The following is a 14,095-nucleotide window of genomic DNA, read 5'->3' as shown; positions in this document are numbered from 1 at the left end:
ATCGTAATGCAGTGCGTTGACCACTGCAGTACCACTCGCTGCACACATACACATATGTATGACAATGCATTCACATACACCTTCATACAGATGTAGGTAAACACGTGCAAGTACACACACACATGTACATGATCTAGCACCAATTGGGTCGAGGCTCAAAAGAAAGCCATCCCTGGTGTTGACCAATCAGTTTCAAGGACAATGCATATATTATCAGTGTATTTTATTTGTATTTTGACCACAAGTATTGTGGTTAATGCACACATGATTCCTTGTAAAAGGTTTCAGATTTGTTGCCAGAAAAAAGGGGGAAAACCCTATTATTATGTTCTGCTCAAGCCCACTTACATTAATTGGCAGTCAATATTGTCCCTAACTTGCGTTTGGTTCTCCAATCCATGTGTTCTTCTTTCTGTCTCTCAGTTTAATTTCAAGCATGCACCTCTCCATACGTGCCAACAATGTATTGAAAAAATTCAGATAAATAATGCTCCTCCCCGGTGGCTTAAGACTTTTTATGACTGAATGTAACATCAACATACCTGATTTCGCTCAAAACTGCTTTGAGCTTTGTCAGGTAGTGAACTTGTAATTAAGTAATACATTAAAAAAAATGTATGTGATGGTTGTTTTTGCATAGTTCTTAGTGAACATCCTGATACCACCAACTGGCGACGTGGGAATCTGATTCAGCTCCAGTTGGTCGGCCGATACCTGGCGTTGGATTGGTATTCTGAACTCTGACTTTCGATCAGCTCCGCAGAGCCACCTCGACACCTCTATTTGTACTCTTCTGTGTCAGAGCCGCTGGGTGTGGTGGCTACTCACGGCACAGGTCCGGTGTCCTCCAGCGCAGGCACACGCCCGCCGAGCCGCACGCTTGTGCGTACGATGCTAACGCCGTGCACAGGCAGTGGCAGTCGCCGCCAGTGTCACAACCGCAAGAGTCGCGCACGCACGCAGCGTAGTAGGGCAGGTACTCGACCTGAACATAAACGCACAAAAAAACACGTGAATACGAATGTGAACATGCACAAAGGCAAACACACACAAACACCAACGTGTGACCACACACACAAATGCACACGCGCACGCAGAATTAAATGAACATGCACACACAAACGCATCACACGCGCAACAAATGCGATTGTGCACACAAACGCATGTGCACAAATGTGTGCGCACACGCAGACACACACACACACACGTACCATGTTGTGACACTGCTTGAACACCCCATCCTTGAGTACAGAGCACTGCTTGTGTGCCCAGCTCTCACGATGGTGGTTTATGGTGCACGGGTCAGACACTCGCGAAAGGTCAGGGCACCCAGAGCCGGACTCCTTCCAGCCAGCGGCGAACTCGGGAGCGCTCGCTGCCACCGAGCCCGTGCGCGTCACAAAATCGTTGGCCACCTTGCCGTCGTAGTCTCCGCAAAGGCCACACACGCGGCCCTGTGGGGAAATTCACAGGGATCACGCTCGCACAGTGCTCACCTCCAATCCTCCAGATCCCTCCACTGGCTCCCAATCCCAGATCTTCAAGATCCTCTATGGACTAAAGCCTGCCTGTCTCTTGGCTCCCGTCTCACTTTACTGCCCTCCATGCACTCTCCTACCAAGCTCTACTCATTTTACTTTACTTCCCTCCATGCACTATGCTGCACCAGCAACCTAGTCTTTCTGTCAAAACTCCCAGACAACTTTCCTTCAGTGGGATGTCGCTCATTCTTCTATGTTACCTGCGCGGTTAGAAGTCCCTTTCTTCAGCCATCCGTGCTGTCAACTCCCTGTTTCTGTTCAAGTCCAGCTTAATACCTCAGTGATATTTGCTGAGTGTGTCTGACATTAAGTAAGAGACACTCAGGCCTAGGAAACGAACCCAGGATTTTAGTGGTACCGGCACAACTTCTGTGATGTGGAGTTAGCACCCTGAGTGACACACGGTCGTCTCTGTGGCCAGTGACTCCCCAAATTGCGGCTAAAGCCATTCCAAGTGACCGATCTCTCCTGTACCTTGAGCTGTGGGTTCACGTGGACGGACACGGCCGTGTGACCATCCCAGATGATCGTGACCCCGAGCGACGTCTCCACCACAGTGTAGATGCCCATGCGGCGTACGTGGAATGGCGACCCCGGAAAATCCAGCGAACTCCCCTTTACGGTGCCGTCCGTCAACACCAGCTCGTCAGCCTTTGAGGACACAGCATGAGCAGTGCGGTTGAGTTTCTGTGGTTAAACGGCCAGTTAGGCCATCGCGGCTTTGTGCTATGAGATTAATATTTAATTTGGAACTTTGAAGACCAGTAGGACCCACCATGTCAAAGAACAGCCGAAGGAAGGATATAGCAGTTACCTCTGAGAGCCATTCGGGTGAGCTCTATTCCACATGGCAGGGGGCAGCAATTCCCACCTGCTCTGTCACTGGGAGTAATGTTTGTTGCATGGCAATCAAACTGATATTTTTGTAATTCTCAGACCTGTAATGTAGTCAATGGAAGCGCAAAATATAATTTCATGTGAAGAGGTTTTTTCGTGCAGTTATATCTTGAATGGGCAGAAAACATCAACTCGCTACTCTTCAGAACCCAGTTTTATCAGAGGCGACTGCCCATTTTAAAACGCAGGATTTCAGCAGTGCCAGCGCAGTGCTCTGACCTTTAAGCAACCAGACCCCATCAGTTTTGTTGAGCATACAAATTTATATATTAATCTCCTGGCAAGTTCCAAGATTTTTGCATAAATTGATGATACTTTAAAGATGTGGGTAATAATTGGCATAATCATGAATTGACATTTTACTTGAGCATAGCATGCCCACCAATGAGCACATGCTATTCAGATGTAGATAATTTGTCTGCTTTTCTTGGCAAGGCAAGAATTCTCAAAAAAAGAGGTCTGCCCATGCTACGGATCAACTCACATGACCCTCACCCCTTCACAAAGGCTTATGCCTACACGTTGTATGATTTTGAATCAGGGCTGCAAACTTGTTTCATGAATTGCGATATTGTAAATGGTAAGCCAGATATGCATTACTGGCGCAGATAAATAAAATTATCCGATCAAAAGTAAAGCTGTTTTTGTAAGTTTGACCTCATTCACGTAAACCACATGAGCTTTCAAAGGACAGCTCCTTCACTCAAGTTGGTGGAACAATCTAGATCCACAAATATACATACACGCAGATTAGCCACTTAGTAGTCGTTACCTTGAGGTTAATGGAATGAACACGATAGAACAAAAGTGGCAGCCAATACAAATTGACAGGCAATACAAATAGGCTGTCACGGTTGGTTACGTAAAGTGCGAAGAAGTACAACAGATATACCAATGACTAAGAATGCAATGATGAACCAAGTAATTGATTATAATCAATTATCTTGACTTGAAGCTTTCGTGGCTGCAGGAATTCATATTCTTTCGGTCTTTCGGTAAAGTCAATATATGTGAAAATATATTCAATTACAGAAATTTAAATATTTAAATTCTACTCTTACCCCGGCGTAAAAGTGAACTTTCTTGGAGCAGGTGGTGCCTGTGGTTCCACATGGCTCATTCTCAGTGGTGATTCGGAATGAGCCACTGCTGTTTCCACAGGAATCCTGCAGTAAAAACAACAAAGTGGTTACAGAGCGTAGGGTTAAGCAACAAATATACCATGGATGACAGATAGAAGCCACGCAGATATACTCACGAAATACACACACAGGTGGTATATTGATAAGAGGCCGTGATGAGCGTCTATGTGAGTGTTTCTCAACTCCAGTCCTCACGACCCACCACGGCAAAGCTTCCCTACCATCAAATGCATGCAGGGTGCAGTGGCTTAATTTGCATATGACTAAAATATATTGAGAGCACACCTGGCTCAGGATGTACTGGCAGGACCCGTCGAAGACATACTGCTTCCCGTCGAAGGTCGTGTGGTGGCCCTCTCCATACACGAAGCACAGGCCCTGGCAGACCTCGGACGTGCAGCTCCATCGTGCGTTCATGCACGTGCTGCACGAAACAACCCACGCGCGATCGTAGCATGGTGAGAGATCACCACCGCCTTTTATGCTAGGCCAAGATGATTGCGACCATACATGAGGAGCAAGGAAAGCAGTCTAAAGCACTACTGTTTCTAACCATAATGGTCTCTAGTAATAACCTCTAAACCCAAATCCTGAAACCCTAACCAATAACAATATAACGTAACCCCTCACCCCTAAATAAAGAATCCTAACCCCTGACCCCGAAACCGTGATCCCTAAACGCAAAGCTGAACCTCTAAACTCTCAGCCTAAACCTTAATCCCTCAACCTAGCCCTAACCCCTAAACTCTAACATTAACCCCTAATCTTCACACAAAACACTTTATTAGGAAAAATAAGCAGCGCCCCTTCATATTGTATCTACTGAAATCCAAAGCAGGGAAAAGGACCACTGAAGGGAAAGCACAACTCAAGAAAAGTCTGTGAACGGACAAAAATCTGGTCTAGTATTGATAAAAATCTTCAGGGCCTGTTGCAAATGTTTTGCTGTGCCCTCATACTATGGATCTTTGTACTTCAACCGTCCGTGCTGTCGGCTCCACACCCCTGTACAAATGCAGGCTCCAAACCTATTTTTTTCCTCTGAGTAACTGCCGCTCTCTATAAAATTTATATTCCCGGTTTCGCTACTCCATAATTGAGATGTGACACTAATGACCTACACCGACGCCGACCACTGCTGTGTGACAAAGTGCGGTCCTGGCGTCGGTCGAGTGGGTAGTCAAGGTCGGCATCGTTTGAACGTCGAGGTCATGCAAGGTGACATCGACCTTGGCCAATGTATTCCCTGTTTCTACTGCCCACACAACTACCAGTCCCAGATATTGCTGCTGTGGGGGGAGGGGGGGAGCACAAAGATGCACATTGGAGAAGGGCGACTGCGGAACGCTCACCATTTGTTGCACAGCTGAGTAATGGTGTCTCCGGGGTCGTAGTGCCGCCCGTTGTGCTCGCAGGTGCATTGCTCCTCACTCACGCAGTTGCCGTTGTGATCCACAATCAACCCACCGGGGCACACGCAGCCCGAGACGCAGCCCGGGCTATACTGCACGCACGGGAGGGTGCCACACAGGTGTCGGTCGAGCCTTCTCCAGCGCAACGCACTGTTGTCATTGTGATCATTGTTATCATCATGATGATCATCAGTTTCAATGAAGACGCAACCCAAAAACTTAAACAGCTATTATATTCACACTCGCTTTTCCCGACTAGTTTTGGTAGTGGGGTTTGACTCGTACTTTCTTTATCATGAGACAATGCCCTTCTCTGGGACAATGCCCTTCTCTGTCCCACTGCTCCTGATAGATATGGTGACCAAGGACTACGGACCAAGAGCATCACGATGGCATAAACCATCGTAAGACAAAGTGCTGCTGAATTTAGCCTGAGGTCAGTAGTTCTGCTTCAATAATTAATATATCGTCGCGACACACCCAGGCCATGTTCTGGGTCAACTAGCACCAGCTTAAACCTGAATTTGTGCGGTACTATGTTTCACCACAGCATTGTTTCGTATTTCCCTCCAGATGTATTGTTACTACTGATGGCTATAAGAGGCCTTTATTTGACTGTAGGGTTGGTTGCACTTTCAACGGACACTTACGCATATTGAATGTGGATTAGCACAGGTTCTTTGACAAGCAGCACTGCCTTCACTCGATCCGTCACTGCAGTTGTGGTAAGTCATCAGGCCTTCACATGTGTTCCCTGCACACACACACACAAACACGGGTTCTTTAAATATCCAGATTTATAGATAATAAGGTCGTGACCTATTGTGAAGTTAACTCAAAACATAGATTTTTGTAGTCAATACAATGATCCATATTTGTTTTTGAGTAAAGCCACAATCTTGTCATAAATCAACTACTTGACCAAATCCAAAAACAAATATTGATTATTATGAAGTTAACCACCATTGGCAGAACAGATACAAATGTGGCAAGTGCCCAAAATGTCAGCGTACTATAAATCTGATATATATGTGTACAGGAGTATTGTAGGTATCCGATGAGGGGGTGAGCGGAAGGAGGTGCGAACGGGTTGAGAGTCATGTGGGGCCAAGGATGACGTAACTACTGGTTACGTAAGGGGCTTTAGGATGGCACTTGCGAGAAGGTGGGTGGTGCTGAGCTGGGGGGACCCCGTGACGGGGGCAAGGTCGTCATTGGGGGCCAGGGTAAGGAGCGGCTGGAAGAGGGTCTCTCTCCTCGTCACGGAGCGGTGTTGGCTGATCCCCCGCTCCGGGCAGACGAGTGAGAAAGCCAAAAGGGATAGCCGGGGTAGGCTCTTAACAGTTACTTAGTGTCTGGGTGAAGGACCGAGACAGAGTGCACCTACACTAGTGTGAGTGTGGGATGCCGAGTGTGAAAGTGTTTAATAAACTGCAATAGCCCTTATAATATTCCTCATCTCCGCGTGGTTCTACTGCAAAACATATTTATAAATTAATTTATAATGTTGTGCTCATGAATGTCATTAAAAGTGCTACTCCCTACCCCTCTTCCAGTCCAGGCTGAAGATCTTCCTTTTAACTTTTGCCTATGGCTGACTGTCTCCCTCTATAAAATAAATACAGATGTTGTTTGTGCAGTGTCTTAAGTAGGACAATAATAGCAACGACAAGAGTAGCTCACCAGATATGGGGGAAAGTCCAAAGCAGTGAAGTTCCCCACCCGTGCACAGACTAGGGGGCAAACAATGAAGCAAAAATGCATTGCGTGAGTAGACATCCTTGGTCTTATCAAATATAACATTAATCATCATCATCAACATTATAGTTATATAAATACATGACAGCTTTTGTGCAAAAAACCTGACATTTCTCCTGACTTCTTAATAAAAATCCAGCAATGACAAACTCCTTCTGTTGGGGGTGTGAATTGGTGATGGCGTCATGTTTTTAGCACGACCATGAAAGGCATGTCGGAAGTCGTGTTAAAATAAACCATTTTATTTAATAACGTGCCCAAGACACTTGACTCGGCTAAAAAGTAAAACTATTGCTCTGCAACTAATAAAGTGCGTGTGTGTGGAGTCGCGTGCGTTTCAGCCGTCAGGCACTTAAAACGCCAAATAAATTAACCCGACCCAGACCGCTGCTCTGGGACAAGAGTGGTCCTGGCATCGGCTAATTGAGTGGTCGAGGTCGCACAAGACAAAGTTGACGTAAAAAACCACCGCGGCCAATGTCGCCCAGCACGAGTGTGGAATGCACACGCTGGCACAACGCTGGTTCATACCACTGCGTGTCGTGCAGATCAACGGTCACCCCTGCCCGGATCAGGTCCCCGCTCATCTCCGAGTAGCAGGGGCAATCGCTCTTGAGCACACACACGCCGTGCTCGTCGTCGTACAGCCCCGCGCCGCACACGCAGCCCTCCACGGGGGAAGGGGATGGCAGCTCGAACGGCGGGGGGCGAACCGCCCGACACACTTCGCGGGACGTGCGGCACGACGCGGAGCCACACTCGGGCGCCGCGTAGCTGAACTCGTGGCTGACGGGGCAGTTCTCGGCGTCGAGGCCTGTGGTCGGTTCACGGTGATGACAGAGAGAGAAGTGAGGCGGGAGTGAGTAGCAAAGGAGGGTGCGTGAATTGAGGGAGGTGTGTATATTGAGTTGTGTGAAGGTATGGAAGATAGAGCCCTCCTAATAGTACTTATGGCAGGGGTAGGGAACCTTTTTTCTGCCAAGGGCCATTTGGATATTTATAACATCATTCGCGGGCCATACAAAATTATCAACTTAAAAATGAGCCTGTTATATTTGGTCAAACATTTAATTCACTCACCCCTAATGCAATGGCTGGAAATGCTTTTCTTTGGTGAGGCGTGGGATGTTAGCTGGTATTGACGATGTTGCTACCCGCAACTGCTTTTCTAGGTTTGCTCCTAGATTTATTGAATTTCGAGTCCCGCCTGCGGTTGCCTTGGCAGGGCCAGACCAAATGATTCGGGGGCCCTATACAGCCCGCGGGCCGGACGTTCCCCACCCCTGACTTATGGTAGAGATACATACAGTACATAGGTTACGTGTCCTGGGCTGTCCGATACAAGTTTTCATTTATGAGAAAAAAGGCCTTTAAAGTTACAGAATCAGACATGGAAACATAGCACTCCAGTGACATCACTGTGATTCCATCACTAACATCACTGACAATCGTTCGAATATGACTCCACTAAAGTAATGTAACTCTAACCCACTTTGGTGGCACACTTGACGATTTCTGGCATGCGATTTCGATGCTATGATTAACGCAGTGATCGGAAAAATGCATTCAAATTACAAATTACTCGAGGAAATATAATTTAGATATAAATTACCAATAACTGGTTCCTGTATAACTTACATATAAATTGACAAACGTTATGAGCTGTGCAATTTAGGTACCCAATGACAAACTAAAAATGTAATTACATTACATATTTAAATTACATGTCATTTACATTTCGCCCATCTCTAGACTCACTGCCCTGGCGTCGCCCGCGCGGCTGTGCTTACTGCAGATGTCGCTCCTCCAGCCGACGAGGACGACACCATGAGCAGAGCAAGCGTACGCATATGCCGAGAGTGCAGCGCACAGGCACGGCTCTGGATATGAGCAGCTGCACGTATCGTACTTGCAGCGCTGCACAGGTGGTGGGGGGTGGTGTGCAGGCAGCCAGACAGGATGGACAAACAGGCATTGAGATAGAGAGATGGATGGATGGACAAATTGACAGATGGACGGATGGACAGACGGAATTATAAATGGACGAATGGGCAAAGAGAGAAGGAGGCACAGAAGGATAGATGATCGAATGGGCAGATCAAGACAGACAGATGAAGAAATGGACAGATACACAAATGGATGCACAGACGGTGAGACAAACAAAAACAGATCAATGGACAATTAGATAAACAAATGTGGACAAATAGACAGACAAAAATATGGATATTTGATCTCATCATAAGTACCATTTGTATCTAATGAGAGGGTGTCAAGTATGTGGCCATCACTAGCAGTAGCCCATCATTCTTCTCCAGACAATAAACCCACATTGTGGAAAGTAGGAAATCCGCTTTTGACTTGGCTGGAAAGACGGAGCCAATTGGGAGCGGAAAAGGTTACAAGAGATGGGTGTATGTGGTACAGGAGGACATGGAAATGAGGGGACTTACCAGTGGCTGATACTAGGTGCGTTAATATCTACCTAATATCTAAAAAGCTAAGCAGGTTTGAGCCTGAATAGTACTTTAATAGGTGACTGGCATGTACAAACAGGTTTTGATATTGGATCTGGGGCTACGCGGTGAACAGCAGAAGGATTTGCAGGAAAACCCATTGTTGTACTCTACTTCTATGCTTTCCCGTCCATACTCTCTGCTTTCACCAACCCACACTGACCCACGTGGTCACATATGTCTAAATAACCCCCATGACCCATACGGCATGGTGAGGCCCATATCTAGCACAGTTGGCTACGTAATGTGCGAAATAAGTTCATCATACGTACGTACATACATGCATGATAAACCCCATAGGAAACAGTGCGCTCTGTTTGTTGGTGTTTGGTTGGGGCAAGTGGAAAAGTGCTGCTCCTACTTTGTGGACCAGAGGTCACCTGAAGGGATCTCAAAGGTACTTCTGTGATGTCTAATTCCACGCACTGTTTTCTAACACAGAACGAGTCATTCCCAATGGATTATTCATCTCACGACATGACACTGCTCGCACAATCAGGATATCATTGGGGAAAAAGACGAAAATACAGGGAGTCCCCGGGTTACGTAAAACCAGACTTACGTAAATTCAACTTTACGGAAATGCTCTCATAAATCATGTAAAAAAATGTAATATGCGGAAATGTTTGCGTTAGTTACATAAGTACAAATAGTGCAGCGAGGTGCGGTTGTGGTTACGGATTAATACACGTCGCTCCTCCAAAGCGCCACCTTCACCGAGCCTGAGCTTCACTAGGATTAAGATAAATGGAATTTTTTGTAGTGTTACATAATTATTTTTCTTTTGTAGCATTAAGTAATTGTTTGTTTTCTGTAGAGTATGTACTGTGTATCTGCGTGTATTTGTGTGTGTATGTGTGCGTGTATGTGTGTGTGTATGTGGTCTAGACCTAGCCGAATGCACGGTAAGCGTTCGGAAGTGACTGCTTTCTGTTAACAATTAATATTAAAATCAACAATTGGATACAGTATATGTTCCATTAGTTTAATAATGGGTAGTTGTAGGGTAGATAATCGATGCAATGAAATAATCATAGGAAGTGCAGAGTGTATGTACAGCGATAGGATACAGGGAGCGATAGAAAACGGACAACAGCGCGATATGGTGCTGAGAGAAAATGGTAGGGGAGGCACAATTATTTCCAGCTATGGGATTTTATCTTGATTTTTGTGGAAAATTGTTCAGTTTCCGACATATGGAAAATTCGGGTTACGGATAATTCTCAGGAACCTAACCCTTCCGTAACCTGGGGACTGCCTGTAAATATATTTTTAATCATCATGCAAATGTGGAGCGTACCGTGTAATATTCATCTGCAGAAACCACACTGTGGCAGGTAGAGAATGGACCGTCGTTATCCATCAGAAGGCCACAATGTGCTTTGGCGTATTCATCTGAAAGATAAGAAACACACAAGCTCAGACAGTGTAGCCTTTGAGCTGTCGGGCCACTGCCCGAAACGTTAACTGGGCATGGAGGTCCACATGTGCAATCCATAGCTATGGAGGCAAGAGCTGGTGAAATCCCATATTGAAGTTTAAACACTTGCTCAGTTGCAAGGTGGCCAGGAGATGGCAGTATAGCAAGTGCAAGGCTATGCGCTGTCCTCTAGAAATTGCTAAGTGTGTGAGGGAACCAGGTGGTTTAGGGAGAGAGCCATTGAGTCAGCGTCACTGAGTTCAAATCAGGGCTTCAGTCAGCCGTCCATATGCCAGGTTCTTAAATGCAGCAGGTTAATGAACTCAACCCAGTCGCCAATGACTATATAAAAAAATGTAAAAACTTTTTCCAAAATGTTAGATGTTTACAGTTATGGGAACACTTCTATATTTGTTGTATTTACATGCATATGTGAATAAAAGGAAATTGAAGTGATGTTCGAAATAATTGTGTCACATTAAACAAGCTTTTCTCTTTGATGGGTGATGGACTCCTTTCTTTGAGAGCTCCATGTTGAAATCCATTCTTATTTTGCGAACAGCCAATGATCAAATCACCAAGAATGTGCCTGATTTCTACAGATCTCGAAAGTTGATCAGAGTTGAGTCTGGGTAGTGCTTGGATAAACAACTACGATGCATAAGGCGTGAAATAAGCTGTGGGATTATGCAATGGGCAGCAGAGGGCAGTACAGCAAAATACATTGTCATAATATACTTATATACTCCCACATCTAAATCCCTCCAACTTCCACTAACCAGTGTGTTTAAAAATAGTCAAATACCTCCCACAATGATACGTACGGCGTGAGGAAGCCCGCATCCAGCAGTGAAGTGAATATGACAGCGTGGCATTGATCGGTCACACATGTGCCGTGAGCTGTGTCGCCATGAGGCATCTCACTGTTGGTGATGTACACCGAGCACGGGTCCATGGTGACCTCTTCGCGGTCCGGGCACGTCGCCTGAGCCTTCCACACGTTACAGAAGGTCGCCGCTGTCGCGTCCACGATGCCGGAATGCGTGAAGTCGTCACCGGTTACTTCGTTGAAATTTCCGCACAGCCCTGTTAAATTGTCACAAGATGTAATGTAAGAGGTGGTTTGGGGGGTTTCATAATGATCGTGTGTCGGAGCGTCGGAGCACGAAGCCAACACTGCAAAGTCTTAAGTTCAAATGCGGGTACCAGCTGTGATGAAACCGTTTTCATGAACACAGGGCCATACTGTTGTTGGCCCTCAGCCTGTGGTTGGTAATTCCACAATTCTATGGCATGGGCCATTCCATCCATATGACAACAGTTGCATTCCTGTGCAGTGCTGCTTTTGGTTTCATCATCCCCATATGGATAACGTTGAGCTGATTGAACCCTGACCAGGGATGTGAACTCACATTTGTCCAACGGTTAACTTTAAATTTAGCAATCTTTGGAAGAACGTAATCAACCAGGTAAAGTGTGAACTGTTGTGTTAGCCGACTATCTGTGGTGCATTGCATTACATGTATAAGTTTACTAGGTTTGTTTTCTCATTCATTCATACCTGATGATGGTTGCTTGTGTTGCAATCAAAACGTTGTATTCTATTATTTATTTGATATTCTTTCGACGTGACTTTACCGAAATAACCAAATAGTAATTCCTGCAGTGGGTTCACACTAGATCACTCAACTCAATGTAACGGGATGAAACAGCTACTTAGGCCTCACTTTTAGTGATGTCACGGAATTGTAATGTTAGTGCCAAGCTTAATTCGCTAGGTTGAACGTGTTGGAACAATAACTGAAACGGCAACCAATCTGAGTTGGGGTGGCACAAATGAGGGCAGCCAAGGGCAGCACGTGGCAATCATGTGATGAATGAGCAATCATCACAAACAATGTTGTCATCATTATTTATAGAGTGGCGCTAAAACGCACTTTGACATTACAACCCGAATCTCCTAAAAACTGATACTGAGAACATGTTTTTTTACACTGAAGAAAACATCAAATTAGCATACGGAGGAACGGAGTTTGAGACATACATACCACACGTTTTGTTGTGATACGCGGTGGCCGCGGTAATGTACAGCTGCATCAGGGGCTTTAGCTGAACTCGCAGGCGCAAGCCAAAGTTTGTTTCCGCACGGAGGTAGAAGGACGACTCTTGCACGATGGTCACGGATGCTGAAAGAAAGACAGTGAGACCAACAGTGCATGCCAAGCTGTCATGAATGCACACAAACATTCACATCATAAGCTGGACCATCTGCAAAACAAGCAGTGATGATCAGTGTTTAGTTATGAAGCTTAGGCATTTAACACATATTTAAAGACAAATTCATGCTGCCTGAGTAAATGATCTAAACAATGATTGTAGATTAACTATCATGGAATAGTTCATTTGTGTAATTGCAGAAATACTTAATATGACGTAGTTTATATACATTCACAAAGCAGCGACTTATACTTGTCAAAACACTTTTATATCAATGTTTTTAGTATTTGTAATGTGTTGAGTTTTGTGGCTGGTAAATGGTTGATTTAAGAGGGCAGGTGTAAAATGGATTGCAAAAACTGTCAATCACAAGACTTACCCGACACGAATGGAAGAGGCACCTTATTCTCATGCACGAGGACATCCCCTGATGCCTTGAACACAACCTGAAACAATAATAATCGCTTGTAGTTATTGAAAAGCAATGTTTATATAAGGGTTGTCACTAATAATATAGGAATCAACAGTATTTTATTATGTATTCGTTGCTTTTAAAACTGATTCAAAATGCACTGTGTTCAACCCAGTGATTTCTCTATTTCACTTTTTGGGTCTTTATTTTTCTTCTGAGTTACATTGCTTGTGTCAGAGAACAGCCATGGAAGATTACATCACATAACTAGGTTTGAACACCTTTTAAAAGCCTCTTCATCCAGATTATGAACATCATTTTTATATGCTCTGGAAAGTGTTCAAATGAAAACACAAGTTTCCCATGATATTTAAGTGTGTGCAGTCACTGGTCATCAGTGAAACCAGAGATTTGCTCATTAGCTCAAGATATCTATGCCGTAAACTGTCTCTCTCTGCTCATGCCCTCCCCTTGGATTAAGGCGGCTTGTATTCTTAGAATGCATGCAAACGCACACACACTCAATCACGCGCATCTGGGTGTTCATGTACACACACACTCACCGTTCTTATGCCATCGATGTAGAAGATAACACTATTCAGACACGTCTTAGAATCTCGCCCCTCGCACTTGGTTAACTCTCCCAGTACGGAGAACTTGTTGCCAGCGCAGTCCTAAAAATATTGAGGTCACAGAGCAGAAGCTTAGAGGTCACTGAATTGGAAAAGCTGTACATATATGACGGATGCCCATGATGTTATGCCTCTCATTTTCTTTCTCAAT

The 14,095-nt window shown here is 45.2% G+C and overlaps 1 protein-coding gene across 5 annotated transcripts in view; it reads right to left on the bottom strand.

Moving 5' to 3' along the window:
• LOC116956433 (uncharacterized) overlaps positions 1 to 14,095 on the bottom strand; it is a 70,260-nt gene that overhangs the window by 38,040 nt on the left and 18,125 nt on the right. For all 5 annotated transcript variants that reach the window (XM_076054332.1, XM_032978042.2, XM_076054331.1 and 2 more), the window contains 15 exons: positions 13,876 to 13,986; positions 13,280 to 13,346; positions 12,732 to 12,869; positions 11,608 to 11,769; positions 10,564 to 10,658; positions 8,541 to 8,667; positions 7,282 to 7,564; positions 6,676 to 6,725; positions 5,643 to 5,746; positions 4,933 to 5,084; positions 3,866 to 4,004; positions 3,500 to 3,604; positions 2,016 to 2,192; positions 1,212 to 1,454; positions 829 to 985 (listed from right to left, as the gene is read on the bottom strand). In XM_076054332.1, coding sequence (XP_075910447.1) covers positions 829 to 985; positions 1,212 to 1,454; positions 2,016 to 2,192; positions 3,500 to 3,604; positions 3,866 to 4,004; positions 4,933 to 5,084; positions 5,643 to 5,746; positions 6,676 to 6,725; positions 7,282 to 7,564; positions 8,541 to 8,667; positions 10,564 to 10,658; positions 11,608 to 11,769; positions 12,732 to 12,869; positions 13,280 to 13,346; positions 13,876 to 13,986 — 2,110 coding nt within the window. The remainder of the gene's footprint in view (positions 1 to 828; positions 986 to 1,211; positions 1,455 to 2,015; positions 2,193 to 3,499; positions 3,605 to 3,865; positions 4,005 to 4,932; positions 5,085 to 5,642; positions 5,747 to 6,675; positions 6,726 to 7,281; positions 7,565 to 8,540; positions 8,668 to 10,563; positions 10,659 to 11,607; positions 11,770 to 12,731; positions 12,870 to 13,279; positions 13,347 to 13,875; positions 13,987 to 14,095) is intronic.

The sequence above is a fragment of the Petromyzon marinus genome, chromosome 65, assembly GCF_048934315.1.
Source record: "Petromyzon marinus isolate PM22_M1 ecotype Great Lakes invasive population chromosome 65, UKy_Petmar_22M1.pri1.0, whole genome shotgun sequence".
NCBI lineage: Eukaryota > Metazoa > Chordata > Hyperoartia > Petromyzontiformes > Petromyzontidae > Petromyzon > Petromyzon marinus.
The sequence above is the reverse complement of the archived record's forward strand: the minus strand, read 5'-3'. Positions and strand labels throughout refer to the sequence as shown.